This window comes from Dendropsophus ebraccatus, chromosome 9 (assembly GCF_027789765.1).
Source record: "Dendropsophus ebraccatus isolate aDenEbr1 chromosome 9, aDenEbr1.pat, whole genome shotgun sequence".
NCBI lineage: Eukaryota > Metazoa > Chordata > Amphibia > Anura > Hylidae > Dendropsophus > Dendropsophus ebraccatus.
The window spans coordinates 45,750,939-45,768,905 of record NC_091462.1 but is presented as its reverse complement, the minus strand read 5'-3'; the positions used below and the strand labels follow the sequence as shown (position 1 = coordinate 45,768,905).

The 17,967-nt window shown below is 41.6% G+C and overlaps 1 protein-coding gene across 5 annotated transcripts in view; it reads right to left on the bottom strand.

The window, feature by feature from the left end:
• Positions 1 to 17,967, bottom strand: part of FN1 (fibronectin 1) — a 47,073-nt gene that overhangs the window by 6,807 nt on the left and 22,299 nt on the right. For 2 of the 5 annotated variants that reach the window (XM_069983196.1, XM_069983197.1), the window contains exons 20-39: positions 17,340 to 17,606; positions 16,487 to 16,581; positions 15,689 to 15,857; positions 15,513 to 15,599; positions 15,163 to 15,354; positions 11,969 to 12,241; positions 10,526 to 10,708; positions 10,202 to 10,291; positions 7,937 to 8,206; positions 7,687 to 7,803; positions 7,408 to 7,572; positions 7,158 to 7,313; positions 6,076 to 6,189; positions 3,687 to 3,956; positions 3,110 to 3,297; positions 2,661 to 2,748; positions 1,886 to 2,062; positions 1,677 to 1,766; positions 1,363 to 1,542; positions 1,113 to 1,202 (exon numbers count right to left, since the gene is read on the bottom strand). In XM_069983196.1, the coding sequence (XP_069839297.1) occupies positions 1,113 to 1,202; positions 1,363 to 1,542; positions 1,677 to 1,766; positions 1,886 to 2,062; positions 2,661 to 2,748; positions 3,110 to 3,297; positions 3,687 to 3,956; positions 6,076 to 6,189; positions 7,158 to 7,313; positions 7,408 to 7,572; positions 7,687 to 7,803; positions 7,937 to 8,206; positions 10,202 to 10,291; positions 10,526 to 10,708; positions 11,969 to 12,241; positions 15,163 to 15,354; positions 15,513 to 15,599; positions 15,689 to 15,857; positions 16,487 to 16,581; positions 17,340 to 17,606 (3,261 nt within the window). The remainder of the gene's footprint in view (positions 1 to 1,112; positions 1,203 to 1,362; positions 1,543 to 1,676; positions 1,767 to 1,885; positions 2,063 to 2,660; positions 2,749 to 3,109; positions 3,298 to 3,686; positions 3,957 to 6,075; positions 6,190 to 7,157; positions 7,314 to 7,407; positions 7,573 to 7,686; positions 7,804 to 7,936; positions 8,207 to 10,201; positions 10,292 to 10,525; positions 10,709 to 11,968; positions 12,242 to 15,162; positions 15,355 to 15,512; positions 15,600 to 15,688; positions 15,858 to 16,486; positions 16,582 to 17,339; positions 17,607 to 17,967) is intronic. The other 3 variants (XM_069983198.1, XM_069983199.1, XM_069983200.1) reach the window with 3 other exon arrangements.

Here is a 17,967-nt window from a genome sequence, read left to right as displayed (position 1 = left end):
ATCTGTGATCGGGGGAAGTGTACTCATATGTGCCGTGCTGTAATGACAGCACCGCGTGATGCTGATTCATTACAGTGCGGCGCATGAGTACAGTTCCTCCCGCTCTCAGCATCTTATCACAGATGCTGTCCGGGCGGGGGGACACTCCGTTACAGGCATTCCTCGTCCGTGTTCCGTGAGGAACACAGAACGTGGGAATTGTTTGGGTTTGTTTAAAGCGCCTTGATCTCAGCATTTAAAAGAAGAATGAAAATGCCTTGTTACATTGTTTTAGTTTACACAACAGATGCCCCGAATGCTTTCCATCTTCTCTGTATCCTCCATGTATATTTGGTTTCTCTAAAGTTCCTGTACTGGGAATAACTCCTCTCTACAAATCCTGATCTGACAGCCTGAACATGCACCAATGCCAAAAGACAACCCTCATGGTTCTTTCGAATGGTCAAGACCATGCGAGTGCTTTCTGTCCAGGCAAGTTGCATGTTCAGATTTATGGTGGGTTCATACTGAGGAATTCGAAGAACTGAAGTAAAGTTGAAGGAAAGTTTTCTGCTTGAAATTTCTTGCCTATTCAACTCTGGCAGAATAGGAGCAGAATTTGAGTGGAATTCAAGCAGAATTAAAGCCCCATTGACTTCTATAGGATTCCTCTAGCGGTATCCGCCCAAATAATTGACATGTCAATTCTTCAGGCGGAAAGCAGATCCACGGCAGAATTTTCAGCACGGAAATTCTGCTGTGTGAACAAAGCGGAAAGCCCATTAAAGCCAATGTACAGTCACAATGTTTTTACATTCTTTACGGGTGGGATTCCGTGCGCATTTTGCAGTGAAATCTGCGAGAATTCCTCAGTGTGAACCCATCCTTATTCTGCAATAAGTGCATTAAGTGGCATAAAATTTGGGTGGAGAGGATCTGACTAATGGAAATAACATGGCAGATTTGGGGGAAATTCACAAAAGCCACAACACATTTTATCTGCTGTCTGGACTAAAAGAAATACAACATAGTTATATCAATTACAGAGCCAAACTAGGTAGAATGCATCAGTATAAAATCTATAAGGTGGGCGATACTAATGTTTTTTCCATGCTGGGGGTATGTTAAAATACCTGTCTTCTTCCGTCCAGTCAGCGGCTCACTCTTCTGGTTATTCCTTACAGCAATGATGTAAATTATGTATTCTACACCCGGTTCCAAGTCTGAGAAAGAGCAAAATGAGAAAAAGTAAGTTTTGCTTCTTTATTGCATTTCCACCTATTACAAACCTGAAGTAGGACCACAGAAAGGGATGATCTAGCACAGGATGAAGCTAAAGGACCTCATAGGAAAACATTACTAACCACGTAATAAGGTGCTTACTAGTGATGGTGGCTTCAGTGGTTCCAGCTGGGAGGCGAGGCAGATGTTCCTTGGGTACCCCACCTACTCTCTCATACTTAATGATGTATCCTGTAATACGGGAGCGAGGAGGTTGCCAGGAGAATAAGAGCGAGTTGGGTGTGCTAGTCAGGAAGCGCAGATTTGAAGGACTGTCCACAGCTGTAAAATTACAGATTAAAGGTTATTAGGAACCTTCCAAAAGAAGATAATCTGCACAAGATGAAAGTTAGGAAAATGGGGAGGGCAACCACTGGCAGATATCTGAGGACCAGCTCATCAGACAAAACAGTTACCTGTTGATGCATCTACAGTGACAGGGGAGCTGCGGGCATTGTCATTTAAGGTGTACAGGTGGATCTTGTAGTCTGTTCCAGGCTGCAGTCCTAGAATATTAATAGAGCATATAAGAATTAAAGGTTGTACACATACACAAGTATATACATACACTAGGCTGGTCATACCCTAATAAACACTCAATAACTCATCAAAAATAGACCCATACCTGTGACTGTGTAGGTTCTAACATCAGGTTTAATCACCCTCTGAATAGGAGTCTGACCTCCAGAAGGTACTGCTTCAATCAGGAAGCCAGTGATTGTCTCTGTCTTTGTGCGCCAGATAAGGGTTACTGTGGTTTCTGTAATATCTGTAACTCGTGGACGACGAGGTGGACTGACATCTAAGAGGAGATCCGAGTAAATCAGTAATTTAATGAATAACTTAAAAAAAAATTACAAGGAAAAGGAAAAAATATTTAAGAAATGTTATTGTGCCTAAGGTAAAAGAGAAATAAGCCACAGCTATTAAGAAAGCATAGGTAAAGGCCCTATTCCTCAGGCCGACTGGAGAAGCAAACAAGCGTTTTCTCCTCGTTCCCTGCTGGGGCAGCAGCGAGCAGGCGAGTACAGGAGGTGGAGAAGGGCTGCCCGGGTGATCGCTGGACTTGGACGATCTAGCGATCACCCGGGCAGCCCATAGCATATAGCAGCGCTCTGCTGCTGATGCTCCTATTCCATGGAGCGACGGCAGCAGATCCCTGCTATATAAGTCGTTTGTTTTTCAACATGTTGAAAAACAAACGACTGCAGCGATCAGCCGACATGAACGATGTCGGCTGATCGTTGCCTTCTATTCCACGGGACGATTATCGTCCGTAACGACCAAAATATGGCCGATAATCGTTCCGTGGAATGTGACATTTAGACTATAGTCCAGGATATGCATATTAGATTGTGAGTGCCATTAGATATTACTGGTTCTGGGGCCTAGATACTTACTTTCAAGGGTAGAAATTGTGCCTTGCAGTGGCAGACTCATAAGTCCATCCTTTACCGCATACACATTGACTTCATACTTGGTAGCAACCTGTTCAGTAAAAAGCAGTCAACAGTTTACTTCTGTTGTGTGTACAGTGTACATTTGATAAAGTTAGCATATACCTCAAATATTTCTGTTCAAATATTAATACGTTGATGAGTGATAACATAAAAAAATGTGGTACATGATCTTAAACAGAAGATACGGTCTTTGCCAGGCAAGAAGTGCTTAGGTGTTCAGGCTAAATTAACTTTAGACCGATCAAAACTTTAGTTTTCTTTGAATGACATGGACATTTTACTAAGCAACCTGTGACACCCTTTAAGGACCCTATAGCATATATTGGAGATTCTATCTATATCGATTGCTAATAATGAATGTGAGTTCTGTGCTGTCAGCTGAAACTTACCATGAGTCCAGTAATGGAGGTGACTGTTGTACTAGCTGGTAGATCAATCTCTTTCATAGGCCCAGTTTTCTCCTTAGGATTCACACGCACACGGTACCCAGTGAGCCGAACACTAGGTGCATACCAGCTTAAAGTAAGGCCAGTTGGTGTCACTTGAGAAAACTGAAGATTTGTCGGAGCAGGAATTGCTGCATGGCATAAATATAACGATTAATACAGAACTGGGGAACGGAGGGACAAAGAAGAGGGAGAAAACAAGCACAGACATCATGCAGTGAACTTCCAGAACAACGTAACAAAAACCCACATATGGACTTTCAATGCCAACGCTGGTAAAGAAAAGGAATACCAATTACACCATCTACATTTTAGCTTTTGGAGCCTCACCATGACGTTTGCATTGAATGTCCATTCACTTGAACAGTAATGACACACCCTTGCAAACAGGAAGTGGACATTAAGAAGATATGGAAAGTGGTGAAAGAAAATTGGGCATCACCAAGTGGTTGGCTTTGGATGCAGTAGACTGAAGGGCCCAACATGGGGACACAAGGAACATGCCATGCGTCCTAGATACCTGTACTCTGGACTCCAATCAGGGGCTTGCTCTCCATGTCATCGTGTAATGCTACAATGCTCACAATGTACTCTGTGCCCGGCCTGAGACCGTGCAACTCTGCAGTGTCATCATTAGACTCTGGTGCAGGGAACAACTCTTTGACTCCATCCTCGGCGCTCGAGTAGGTCACTCGGTAACCAGTAACCTGCCCCTCTGGGATTTCCCAAGTCAGTCTAATTGAATCAACTCCCACTTCTGGGAATAGCAGTCCCTTGGGTCGGTCAACGTCTGTCAGGCAAATTAATCATAAAAGCAGTTAGCAGCAAAAACAAGCAGCAGAGGATAGGTGATAGGAAGCAAAGAGACCATCCCTTCCTTAATCAGAAGGTCTGTAAAGATATATATGTAAAGCAGCATCTAGAAGAGGTTAGAATCCTAAAACTTACTAAAAATCTGATTAATAATGCAGCATGAGATCTGGGACTGCAGGTTCAACTGTATTACCCCTTTCTCTGCCATCACAAATGAGTTGGCTCAAAACGATGAACATTGTGCCGACACCACAGTGGACATGTCAGGTATCGCATCTATAGAATTTCTCAGATTTTTTGCTCACAGCAAAAATACTACTAAATAGGAATGAGAAAGCCTTGAGCATGATTGGGTAAGTCGGAACGCAGGCATGCAGCATTTGATTACTGGTGGCTGCAGCCCTGAGGCTGCCTGGAAAACATGGCTACAGCCATAGGATTGAAGCCCACTCACTGCTTTGTGTTTTACAGCTGCATTAATCAGATTTGTTAGAATAAAGACTAGGAAAGTAAGCTTTTGTAACTAATATTTAACCCCTCTAACCCAGAATAGATACTATTAAACTAATTACATCGGTGTCTTAGGGCAATATACAACAAAAGGAGGGGTTAAATATTAATATTACAATAGACAAGAACCTTAAAAAAGTGACTTTGTACCCACAATCTGCCCACCCCAAACCGCTTGTACCATCAGATAGCTGCTTTTAATTTAAGATCTGTCCTGGGGTCCGTTCGCCCGGTGATGCAGTTATTGTCCTAAAAAACAAGTTTTAAACTTGCAGCCCTATACCAAACTGGCGTGGCCTAGAGTGACTATGCATTAGGCTGGCCCAACCTCTCCATCCCTCCTCCCCGCCCTTTTCATCATTAGGAATGCTCCAGGCAGATTTTCTCCTATTCATCAGCTGTGAGAACACTGCACATGGGCTTGATCGTTAAGGCACCTGTGTAGTTTTCACGGCAGAGGAATAGAAAAAATCCTGCCAGCAGCATTCCTAATGATGAAGATGGTGGGGAGGAGGGAAGGAGGGGTAGTGCAAAGTTAGGGTACAGATACTGTAGGCCACGGCAGTTTGGCACGGGGCTGCAAGTTTAAAAGTTGTTTTGTAGGACAATAACTGCATCACCTGCCAAACGGACCTCAGGACAGATCTTGGATTAAAAGCAAGGTACAAGCTGTTTAGGGGGGACAGATTGTGGGTACAGAGTCGCTTTAAGGTGTTTTCTTAGTGATGGTAGGCACTGGTAGAGGGCCATGCAATTACATCTGTTTACATGTTCTACATAGGTTAACCATGCAGACAAAGCTGTATTAAAAAAATGACCCAAACCATTCAGTGCTCCTGTCAACATTACTGGTGCCTGCCATCATCAAAGATTAGAAAAAAAAAAAAAAAAAAAAAAAAAACACACACAACAACACACAACACAGCACCACCCCTTCCCTGCCCTGCTGTGTGTGGTTTTGCAATTCGGAACTGTTTTTGGATTAAGGCAGCCATGTTTTTCTAAGCCTGGACAACACCTTTAAAAAGGTTAACTGTGCTGCTGATACCAAACCAGACTTACACATTAGTTAAATTCAATAAGTATGCAGATGCAGATTTGAACCACCGCATATTGCTGCAATTGCTATGCTAGCATTCTAAATGAGCTAATACCATAAATTATTTGCTGAAGCCAAATATACTATACAACTGTATTAATACTATTGTATTAATACGAAAGCAATAAGCAGCCATGATCAATCGCATCGGCAAAATTAGTTTCTAAAAAAGCAATATCCATTAGGCCCAGAATATGGCCTATAGCGTTATTATTAATTCACATCTGCCGGCCAAGTCTGTTCAAAATGGTTGATTGACCAAACCTGTCAAAAAGTCTTAAATGTAGGCACCTCTAATTATAGATTTTATAGTTTGGGTACAAAGTAGGATCTAAAATAAAAAGGCAGCGAAGGATAAAAACAAACATACAGGAAGTTCTAATATGATCATAAAAGGGTTCCATATACAATGAGGGTTTAAAACAGGTTTTCAATATGTCAATAGTAAAGAAAAAAATACAAACAAACATGGCTTGGGGATACGCACTGGTAACGGCTGTTTCAACAATAGGTTCACTCTCTCCCTTTGTTCCCTGGGCATACACACTGATGACATACTCAACAGTTGGTTGAAGCCCCACAATGGTCATCTCAGTTTGCTCTGTAAAAGTTAGTGTGTTGTGTTAAATAAATATACAAAGCAAAAACAAAAACAATTATAAGAGGAAAAAAAGACAGACATCAAACTCAAGTTTTCTACTAAAAGCTAGTGATCTATCAAGATCTTAGTTACAAATTACTAAATACATAAACCAGAGATCTTAAAGTGTCAGTATAACTTTCAAAAATAGTAGATGTTAAATAAAGCAAGTTTGCAACTTAAATTATTATTTATTTTATTATGGAAAACACGCAACTTCCTGTGTTTAGACAGGAAGTCCAGAAGTCCAGTGTTTCCCAGGTCATGTGCGCTCACAGAGAAGGCAGTCATTTAAATGACGGACACATTGAACCATAACTCTCTGTACTGATCGAACCTCATGTGTTTAGTCTCCCTTGCAACCGGCACAAGACTAAAAAGCTGCCTTCAGGAGACTGGACCTAGACTTCAGGTAAGCATAGCTTTATTTCAAAGAGTGACTAAAAAAAATAATAAAATTGCGAATGTGCTTTATATCACATCTACGGTTGATTTAAAATTGACGTTTCAACATGGGCAGCATCAAGGGGCCAGCCCAGAAGTTTCCATTGTTTTCAATAGCTTAAAAGCTTTTTTTTTTTCCTTTAGGCCCCGTTCCCACTGAGCAAAACTAGCGGAATTCCGCAGCGGAATTGTCCGCCGCGGAATGCAGTTAGCCTCCCGCTCATAATGGGAGTCTATTGGAGGCGTGCGCTCCTGCCCGGTCCGTGCTGAAGAATGAACATGTTTTGCTCAGTGGGAACGGGGCCTTACATGGAAATCTGCTCTGTTTCTGCACAGTGTCTCTCTGTACTCTATCATTTAATGCATTTACAATTTTTTACTTTAGGTAAAATTTTGCAACATACTATTTATGTTGGAAAGTGCAACAAACATTACTTCTACAGTGATTTATATTGTACTTTCCCCCCTAGAGCACCTAATCTTACCTGCAGGTACCACTTGTGTAATGGTTTCACCCTGACCACTCTTGGGTACACTAGTGACTCTATACCCAGTGACAGGGCCAGGAGGTGGTGTCCATCGTACATGGATGCTTTCATCTTGGACGTCAGTGACCTTCATCTCTGTGGGCTGTTCCACACCTGTTGAACAATAACATTTTTTTTTTTTATTTATGACCTGTAGGTGCAACATTGTACACCCACAACAAGTTTTAACACATACACTAGGTCTAACCTGTGACATATGTAATTGTGACGGGTTTGCTGGTGGCAGGACTGTCTCCACGGCCAGTGACGGCGTATACAGTAATGGTGTAGCCCACACCTGGTTTAAGGTTATTGATAGTTGCAGAGTTGGAGATTCCAGGCACAGTGAACTCTTGAACTGGACCATGAGATCCTGTGGGGACATAAGACATGTTCAACATTATATTTAAAACAAACAAAAAAACATATATACTGTATAGACTGTATTTCGCTAAACTAACTGCTTAACATTTAATAGGTATCTTACCGGTCTCTGAAGAAGTAATTCTATAGTAACGGACATTGACTGCAGGAGCATCCCAGTTAATGGTGACAGAATTGGGGGAGGAAGCAGTTACTTGAAGATCAGTTGGGATGTCAGACACTAAAAAAAAAAAAAAAAAAAAAAAAGAAAAAAAAAAGAAAAATACAATTTAGTGAAGAAATAAGATGTATGGGTCAAAATGGCAAATTACAGATTCCTTAAACATATGTATCAAAAATGACTAGACACATACCAGTAGCTTGCTGTCCTACAAGGGGTATGCTCTCCTGAGGACCACTGAGAGCAATGATGCTCACAACATATTCAGAGCCAGGGATGAGGTTAGTAAGGGTGATAGAGTTGCGAGATGGTGGAATTCTTTCCTCTCGCGGACGTCCAGCTCCACTCTCCAACTGGTACCGGACTTTGTATCCAGTAATAGTTGCACGAGGAGCGATCCAGTGCACAGTAAAGGAGTTGGTGGTAATCTCAGAAAAGTCCATTCCAGTTGGGGAGTCCAAAGCTATATTAAGAGCACAAAATATATATTAAAATGTTTGTAAAGGCGATTAATATCAGTTTATTTTATAGGTAGAAAATGTAAATGAAATTTAAAAAATAAAAATAAAAAATAATAAACTATTACTCCCTTGCATTATTAGTATAACTTCAGAAGCTTACACAGTGGTTTAGGTGTAGAGTCCACATATACATTCTGACAGAATCCTGAACATGGCCTAACCAAGAGAATGGAACTACTACAAGGGACAATCTAAATGAGCGTCACTAGTGGATAGGCTCTAGTTTAAAAAAAAAAACTATTCAATATCGTGAAGGCAGGGATGCCCAAACGATTGCTGGATTTTTCATACAGCCCTTTGTTTCTTTTATTCATAGGCAGGACACAATACTCAGGGAGATGTGCGGCCAGTGAATGAAGGGCAGCCTCTTTGCCCGTTAAATGTCCCATGTAATAATGCCAAGAGTCTTATTACTGCGAGATGACTGACAGATGTACCCGCTTCCGAAACAAGTTTTCTCAGCAGAGCCTGCCCACATGGCAAGTGACTCACTAAGTGGGCAGGCCCGGCTGGAACAGCAGTTGTTGGGACAGAGGTAGGCGGTAAGGACTTAGGGCAGTATTACACAGGACGATTATCTTTTGAAGCATCGTTAGACCTTTGGATCTAAACAATAAATCAGTTCCTGCAATAGAATCTGGACCTATTTTCATCGTTGATCGTTCACAAATCGCTTAAACACTGTTGGGTGTAATAACACGTTGTTCTGTCTATCAGCCAGGAAAGGACGAGCACAAGAACGACTTAGTAACAATCATCTTCCTGTGTAATAGGGTGAACAATTTAAGATCCTTTATCATAGCGGTCACTTGAGATAGTTTATCGTTAATTGCTGAAAAATTGTCCCTTATTCCTTATTTTCACCATACTCTCAGCTATAGGTAATACACCCCTACCTGGTTCCCCTCTGCTGCATTTCCAATGAAGCAGTGGAAGGTGCTAGAATGAACTCTTTGGGGCCTCTGGTAGGTGAGTATCACTTATTTTTACTAAGTCCCCACCTTTCCTTAATACTTTTGTGAAACACCTTTAAGAACATTTTAATCTGTGAGAAAGCTTATGAACATTTTAAGATGAAGGTTATGTAATGCACTGGAATGTTTCCCCAGTGTTCAAGTAAAGACAGACGCACAGTCTGAGTCTTCCTCCATAAACAAATACAATGTAGATGGTGGTGTTTAATCTCTCCAGACCTCTGGTTGAAATGCAGGAATCTAAGGCTCCGGGGAATAAAACTCCCAGATAGGAGCCAACATCTCTTCTACTGTTCAGGAACTGGAAATATACATGCTGGAATAAGGACTGCAGCTGTTACCACATCAAAGCAATTCTTACAGAACAAGGGTGCAGACTGACCCCATGTCCATTGTAGATCATTCTTTAAAATACTATGACCATTATTACATAATATTTTCCAGTATAGCTCTCCTAGGGCATTTTAACCCAGTTACCCCCCCCCCCCCATTCCAGGATTGAACCTTTCCAAAATATGGCATGAATTCCAGCATGTAGAAATTTAATTCCCCCCTACTAACTAAGTCGCAATCACTGCAGAGACAATGTGCTGTGGACATCGCACGCGGGCATAGCTTCCCCCTACAAGTAGATCAGGACTTGGAAGGCTTACTTCCAAGACGTGGAATCTTAGGAAGTGAGTGCCGGTGACCAGAAGGCTTAAGCAGTCTTCTGCTCCCCAGACAACCCCTTCACGTTTGGGAATCTGTCTATTTTTCTTTTACAAAAGTGATAGCAGAAAAAAAAAAAAAAAAAAAATTGACAGAAGAGAACATCTTAAAGGGGAATGTACAGGTTATTTTTATGGGAATGCTTTGTAACATTAGGTTACAATTTGTGTTAAACATGCAGAATAACTTTTCCAATAAATATCAGTTCTTTCCTCCATCAAATACAATAAAGCCATAGTTCTAAGTTCTTACTTGTTCTGTGCACTCCGGTGAGTTCAGTGCTCTCCCTTTCCTCATAAACTGAGTGAACATTAACTCGATACTCTGTAAATGGCAACAGATCTTCAAAAAGATAAATAAATAAAGTTAAAAAACAAGAATCAAAAGCACTTGCTATTCTTTAATAACAAAATGTTATGCTAATGTGGCATTATGGCAAGTTACAAGAAGCTACAGAAGACTCACACGCTAATATTATAGCAGACCAGTCCAAAATAAAAATACGTAATAAATGGCAAATATAAAGCATTAGAAAATTGGAAAAATTTCTTAACATCCCATCCTAGACAGTCTTACTTGTGAGGACGACCATATTGTCGGACGGAGAAATTGTCAGCTCAGTGACATCATCTGGTTTCTTCACTGGAAAGAAGCGCACAAGGAAACTGGAAAGTTGGATGGATGTTGGGGGAGCCCAAGTAACACGCATTGTGTCAGGGCCAGTGTTGGTGAAGCGCAACTGCGTTGGGGGTGGCACAGCTAGAAATGTGCAAAATTGAAAAGATTACAAAGTGTACCCATGCATGCAGACCGCCACATACTTACACAGACACTTTACTCATATACAATAGTAATGCTACAAAATCATACTCAAATATTAGTTTATAAGTGTTAAGAGGGGTGGGGATACTAAATCATCCCACTTAAAACCAAGCAGATGTAATGTAAAAGATTGAAATGCTATTCCTAAAGCATATTTACAACGTAAAGAAAATTTGGGGGTAGATTGAGAATGTGAAAATTTTGGATTTTCCACTCACTCAGTCTTATTTTATTGTATTTCTGTTATAGGAGATGAATTAGAGATTAAAGTATTAGTGTCGCTTTAGTAAACTTTTGACATGACCTAGAGGCATGTCAAATGTTTTGATCACACAAGGTCTGAGTGGCCAGGCCCTGAACGATCACTAGGGAAAGGCGGAAGGGAGGCATGCACCCAAGCACTTCTCACCCTCTTCTCAGTCTATGGTTCCAAGATGGTCCCATAGACTTGCAATATGAGACCATTTTGGAGAGAATACACTTAGCGCTTACTTCTCTCGTCTATGTTTAGCATCTATGGTATTAGTTTTGACCATGATCGATCAAAACGTTGGATAGGTCAAGTTCCCATATCAAAATCTGCAGGAATCAAGTGGAGTACGAGGGTGCCCAATACTGTAGTACCCCTATTACAATAATAAAGCAAGATTCTACCATATACCTAAAAAGTGCAGATTTTTTTGTTTTTAATGGGTTAAACTATAGGATTTTACTATAATTTATACTTAAATTGTTTATATTGTAAATTTCGCAAAAAAAAAAAAAAAAAAAACACACAGAAGAGGCATACAGACCGAACCAAAACCCAAGAAGCAGCAAGCACCAAACATTAAAGTTCCATGCACTGCTGAAAGTGGACAAAGCTCTGGGTGGATCACCAGCATAGACAGTTTATTCACGTCAAACGACGAGGCTACAGCACAAGTTCAATGCTAAAGCACCACAATGGTTTACAAGAGCGCCATCAGGCCACTTTGTTACCAACTAAGCGATAAGTGAATTACAGGAACACACAATATTTTTTTTGGCCAAGACATAGCATTATAAAAAGTGCATCTGCCATGCTTTGGGGATATTTCTTCACTTCTTAAGCCAAGCACTATAACATCCCACTTAGAAGCCCACCAACCCACCCCTGTCCTGCTGGTGAGCACATAGAGCTCTGCCTTTTCAAATTTGCAAGGAGTGTTCAATCACCGGTTTGTTGCACGATTGTGGTTGGGGCACTCTCTCCGCCGTTTATGAGTGTTATCACGCTGATCTCATAGTCAATGCCGGGCTCCAGTCCTGAGACCTTGTAATACCCCTCTGAGGGGTGCACAAATTCTTCGTAGATGGGGATAGACTCTCCAGCAGCAACCACCGTGATTCGGTAACCAATAATGGTGGAGGCGTTAATGGGAGTCCACCTCAGGTCAATGCTCGTGTCAGTTACATCGACAAACTTTAGATCAGTGAGCTGGGGAATTTCTGGCAGGGCGGTGCATGTCAAAAGAAGCAAAAATTGGTGGATGCAGGAAAGGAAGCAAAGCAAGTCAGTCAAGGATTGCACACAATTACAAGTATTTACTAAAAAGCAAAATGATACTCAAAGTGTGTCTGATTCAATTAAAACAGATTGGAATTGATGTTTTACTTAATTAGAATTTGCAAAGCATGACAAGAGCCCACAGGCAGAACAATATACACATGCAATGACCATGTGCATCCAATATACTTCATAAGCAATTGGTTCTGCAGAATTCATCTTAGACAGGTAGCTGATTTCAGCGGATGTACTGAATTTCCAACTGGATTCCATTTGGAAAATGAAACCTAGTCTTTAGGGTTCCTTCATATGAGCTGTTTTGATGCAGTTTAAGGCCATGTTCACACACTGCATTCTTGTATTAAACATCAGCCGTTTTTTAATGACAGCGAGCGACATTACATTGCAGCCTATGTAACTACAGCCATGATGTATACACTACGGCCGTGGTTCTCTGTGGCCGCACAAAATAATTGACAGGTCTATTTTGTGAGGCCGTTATTCAGTGAACAGCGGCCGTACTTTATATTGTAGGCTATGGCAAATTGGAGCGCGGGCACACCTGAATGTGCCCGTATTCCAATAAAAATAAAGTGATGTTCATCCGGCTGATACCCTGCTGGGTCAAACAACGGCCAATGTTCACACAATGTGTGAACATGTCAAAAGGGATTACAAGTGGATTGTAAAAGGGAGGGGAGGGAATGGGAGGAAATACTCTACTAGTTTAATCCACAGCAGCTTTGAAAACTGCATCAAAATTGCCCTTGCGAAAGTACCCTTCTAGCTATTCTGTTAACTATAAAAGTGGAGACAACAGTTTTGGAGATTAAACACAAATTGCTATATTCTACAGATAATCTGTAAGACTATCCTCAGAAACCTTTAACAAGAATTGAAAACTAAATTATATACATTCCAAACAGAGTAGATGTAGAATATTTGGAGAATGTTTTTAGGCCATGTTCACACAACGTAAGTTGTGTATTAATCACGGCCATTGTTGCCGATTTGCAACAACCGAAGTGATTAATACACAACTTACGTGCACTGCAGTTAGAGTGAATCCTGGCTGGAGTGTATAATGGCCATCCAAAAAACTGACATGTCAATTTTGTGCAGCCGCTTTTCATTGAATAGTGGCCACACAATCCTGACAGCTCACCTAAGAGTGCGACCTGCATCCAAATTCAGCACAAATGAATATCATCCAGCCGGTACTGCAGTGATCTTCACTGACAATGGTCGTTCTGTAACACGGTCGGGTCACATAACAGCCGGTGTCATACTCCGTGTGAACATGGCCTTAGAATGTATATCCTTAGTTTCCTAATGACTCACTACCTCCTTCTAAACAAATATAGATGGCGGTACTTTATTTTTAAAGGTCATAGTCAATGCCATCATTTGCCTCCAAGTACCAAGACATGTCTCAAAATCTCCAGACACACATTGGCATGTTTTGGTTCAGAGCAGTGCAATAAATGGAACAGCAATGGTAAAGCTTACTCAGCAAATATTAGTTAAAGTAGAAACTAATGCTTTAAGGACAAGTCCACCAAAAATCAACTATTTCACATACAATATCTCTCAAAATGTCAGACCCAATTAAAGCTAGGAGTTTAAGTGGGTTTCCAGGTTTATAATACTGACGGCTTATGCACAGGATAGGCCATCAATGTCTGATCTGTAGGGTGCCAACAGCCCCGACAATGTGCTGTTCAAGGGAAACGGCTGTACTGGCACTCAGACACAGTCAACAGTGCTGGAATCCCTGCAATGTCTACTGCGCAACAGTGGCACAGGTTACTGCAACTCAGCTCCCATTCAATGCAATAGGAGCAGGATCTGCAGTGCTTTGAGCAGGGCTTCCAGCACTGTTCGTGTACAGGTTTCTGCACAGAGTCTCTTGGCGTGGCATATGTTGTCAAAAACCTGGAAACCCCCTTTAATTCTATTGAACTGAATTTATTGGCTCTAGAATTTGTTATGTTTGTCCACCTATAGGAAACTCTGGGTTTGTACAATGGTGTGACAAACTCTTCCAATTTAGTTGTAAAAGGTGGAGTCAGCCTTTAAGTGCAGCAGAAAAATATGCAACAAACGTAACTGGCAAGTGTATATAAGGGATATAAAGGGTGTTCAATAATCCTTGTGATAATGAGAAGTCACACTTTGCACAAGCGTAACAAGAACTAGTTCCAGCTCCTAATGTTTCCACAAACAGATAATGTTAAAAAACAAAAACACTTGTAAATATGCTGGACCTTTCATCTTAAAGGAGAAGTCCAGCCAGGGGTGAAATTTTTTTTTTTAACAGCACTACACCAACTCGCCTCTCCAGTGCTGGATTGCGGCTCTGGGATTTTCACAAGGGCCAACGTCAGGACCGTGCTGATGGACAGACTGCTCAGCCAGTCAGTCAGTGACTAGGGCAGGATGCCGCTGCTGTCACTAACTGGAAGAGCGGGCTGTCCATCAGACGGTGGACAGGCGGAAAAAGCCTTCCGGCTGGGCGTCCCGTAGCCGGTCATGCTGTTCATCGCAGGCATGGGGAGAGATAAGCAAAGGGTGCTTGTTATTTTCTCCCCTGCCACCTGTCAAATTTTTTGACAGGGACGGCGTTCTCCTTTAAAACTTGTGAAGGTGTCATCCTCATTGTTCCCATTATCAATGCAAACAAAACAGTACTCAGATAATGTATCCACTATCAAGTCTGTAGTCGACTTGTGTTCATGGCCGACTGCTAATATATGGTTACATAACAGAGTGCTAAAAGCAATGCTGTAGTTGTAAGCGCCAAATTCATCAATCCCACTAGTAGTAAATGAATGCTCGCAGACACAAGATGGTTCATCATTACCTTGAGTTATTATCTTGGATAGGGGAACACTCTCCTCATCTCCTTTAACTGCATAGACACTGATATTATATTCCACACCAGGACTAAGGTTTTCAAACGTAAAGGTGGTTTGCCTTGCATCAACATCCTCCTCAGAAGGGTATCCGAGCTGTCTATCAGTGGGAGCGGAGGTAATTCTGTATCCAGTAACACCTGAGGAGAGAGGGGCACACAAGAGCACCACTTTACATAGGGGAATAGAAACAGGGTTCAGGAGGGGAAGGGGGGCGGCCTTCCCTTGGATATTGCATAAACTTTTGGAGTTTCACTTTAATTATGAGTTTGTAAAAGAAAACAGCCAAAGCCATTACCTGGAGAAGTGCTCCTGTCCCAGTAGATGGTCAAAGTAACAGAATCTGGACTTGGGTGGATGCGCAGGTTTGTTGGAGGGGAGAGCGCTGTTAAGTGAAAGGGACAAAAATTACACTAAGTCTGAAGCAAACACACGCAAAAATACACACACACACACACACACACACATCCTTACGTGTCACAATAGTCTTTGTAATTGGAGATTCACTCTCTTCACCGTCCTTCAAAACGGAGATGCTGTAGGTGTACTCCACTCCGGGGGTAAGACCAGAGATTACAATGCTGCCAGACTCCGAGATAACTTCTCGGGGGGCTTCACCGCCTTGGCTTGGGCGAACATCCAACTAGTTTAAAGAGATGAAAAACAAAGGAAAAAATTAAAACTCAATACATAAAATGTGACCGATTCTGCTTGAAGTGTAGTATGTAATACTTACCAGCCTTCTGAAAGAAAGCATGTTACAGAGGAAAGAAAATGAGAAAACAAAAGATTTTTTTATATTCGTCCCATTCAGGAATTCCAATCAAACAATGGATTGTGATTGTAAATGCACATACAGATGCATACATATTATGCACACACAGACATCTACATATATTAGCATATTTAGACAATGTATATACATCCTGACAGACTTTCATAGTGCAGTGATTTACATATCTTGCACTGATCAATAATGGGCTTATAACAGCTGGATGCAAGTTGGTATAGATGGCTCTGTACTTATTAGGCTCTGTTCACATGGAGCAAAACTGGCGGAATTCTCCGCTGTGGAATCCAGTCAGCCTCCATGTCATACTGGCAGTCTATGGGAGGCTCGCGCGCCTCCTCTCTCCGCGCCGAAGAGTCAAGACTGTTATTATTAGATTTTTGTACAAAAAAATAAAATAAAAAAATGTAGACATGGCAATAGTTATTTTAGATGATAGTAACTCCCAAAACTACACACAGATGTAGGCTGTAGGATTATACCTTAAATCCAATCCTGGGTACAGGGGTCCAAGTAATGACTATGGTGGTCTCTGTAACTTCTGTGGTATATGGAGGAATTGAGCCGACAGGTTCCACTGTGAATTCAAAACAGTGACAATATTTTAGAATGATGTGCTTATACTGTATATTCATTTGGCAATATCTCCCACACACTTTTAACCCAAGGGAATGGTATGGGATGTTTACTGCAGTCTGTTCTCAAAGCCTGGGCTCAGGACCCCTCTTGAGGTTAGCTCAACAAGGCATCATTTGCTGGAACCTACATCCTGCAGACTGCTTGAAGTGGTTATTAAACCGCTGCCAAGCTCACAAAATATTCCGCTTTGCGTCTCACATCCAGCAGGCCTGGCAAGTCTGTAACCCACTCAGCTATTTGAAGAACAGTCAAGTGGTCTTTTAAAATATAGACGAGAAAAACTTCAAACTAGAAATGAGCAAATTAAAAGTGAAAAGCGTGATGTGCGAGTCTGGTAAGAGGACACAAGAAAGGGTAGGAGAATTTCTAACTGGACAGTGATACATTCTTAGAATAGTGATTGGTTTAACCCTTCACCGCTGCACAAAAATAGTAACAGTAGAGTAATGGAGGTGTGTAACCAACTCATAGCCAGGGTACAGAGGGTGCCTTGTGGCTGCCCAGAAAGGATTAGCTGATTAACACATACACAGACCCACACTGTTCTAACTAAACATTACAGATGGTGGAAATGCTAGGGGAAGAAAATGTTGCAATAAGGTTCTAGGGAATGTAAAGCATTGACAGTCAGAAATATAACGTTAGGGAATATTCTTCTTCAAAAACAAGAGGCATCTTTAGAACCTTTATACTTACAGGTTGAGAACACTGCTGTAGCTGGGTTACTTTGCTGGTTTCCCTTCAGGGCGACAAGAGTGATGGTATACTCTGTCCCAGGCTGGAGGTTTTTGATTTTGTAGCTTGATGTAGGAGGACTCACGTTGAACTGGGTAGGTTGTCCTCCGCGGGTCTGAGCCAGCGAAAGAACATAGCGACCAATTTGAGAACGAGGAGGTGTCCAGAGGATAAGGACTGAAGATTCTGTTAGGTCCTCAAATCTCAGATCGCTTGGGGAATCCAATTCTGGAAGGGAAAAGCTGGATATGCTGAAAGAGTACCGGTAATCAAAATCAAAACTTTTCACATGTCACACGGGGTGCCAAGATCACCGACCAGGAGAATGAACAAATAGCATTGTGTGCTGCATTACAACAATGTATCAGTTCCATCCAAACAGCACCGTAGACTTCTAATGGAGCCACTTAAACAAAGATTGCTGCAGGCCAGGGAGTGAAGTGCACTACTGCACACTTCTTCAAGCTCATTCAGTGCTAAATTCTCACAAATCAGATCAGGTCTCCATTAATATAGCTTCATTAAAAGTCTATGAGGCTGTCTGGATGGAGATATTTGACAGCAGGGAAGTGCAACTTGCTGCCATGTG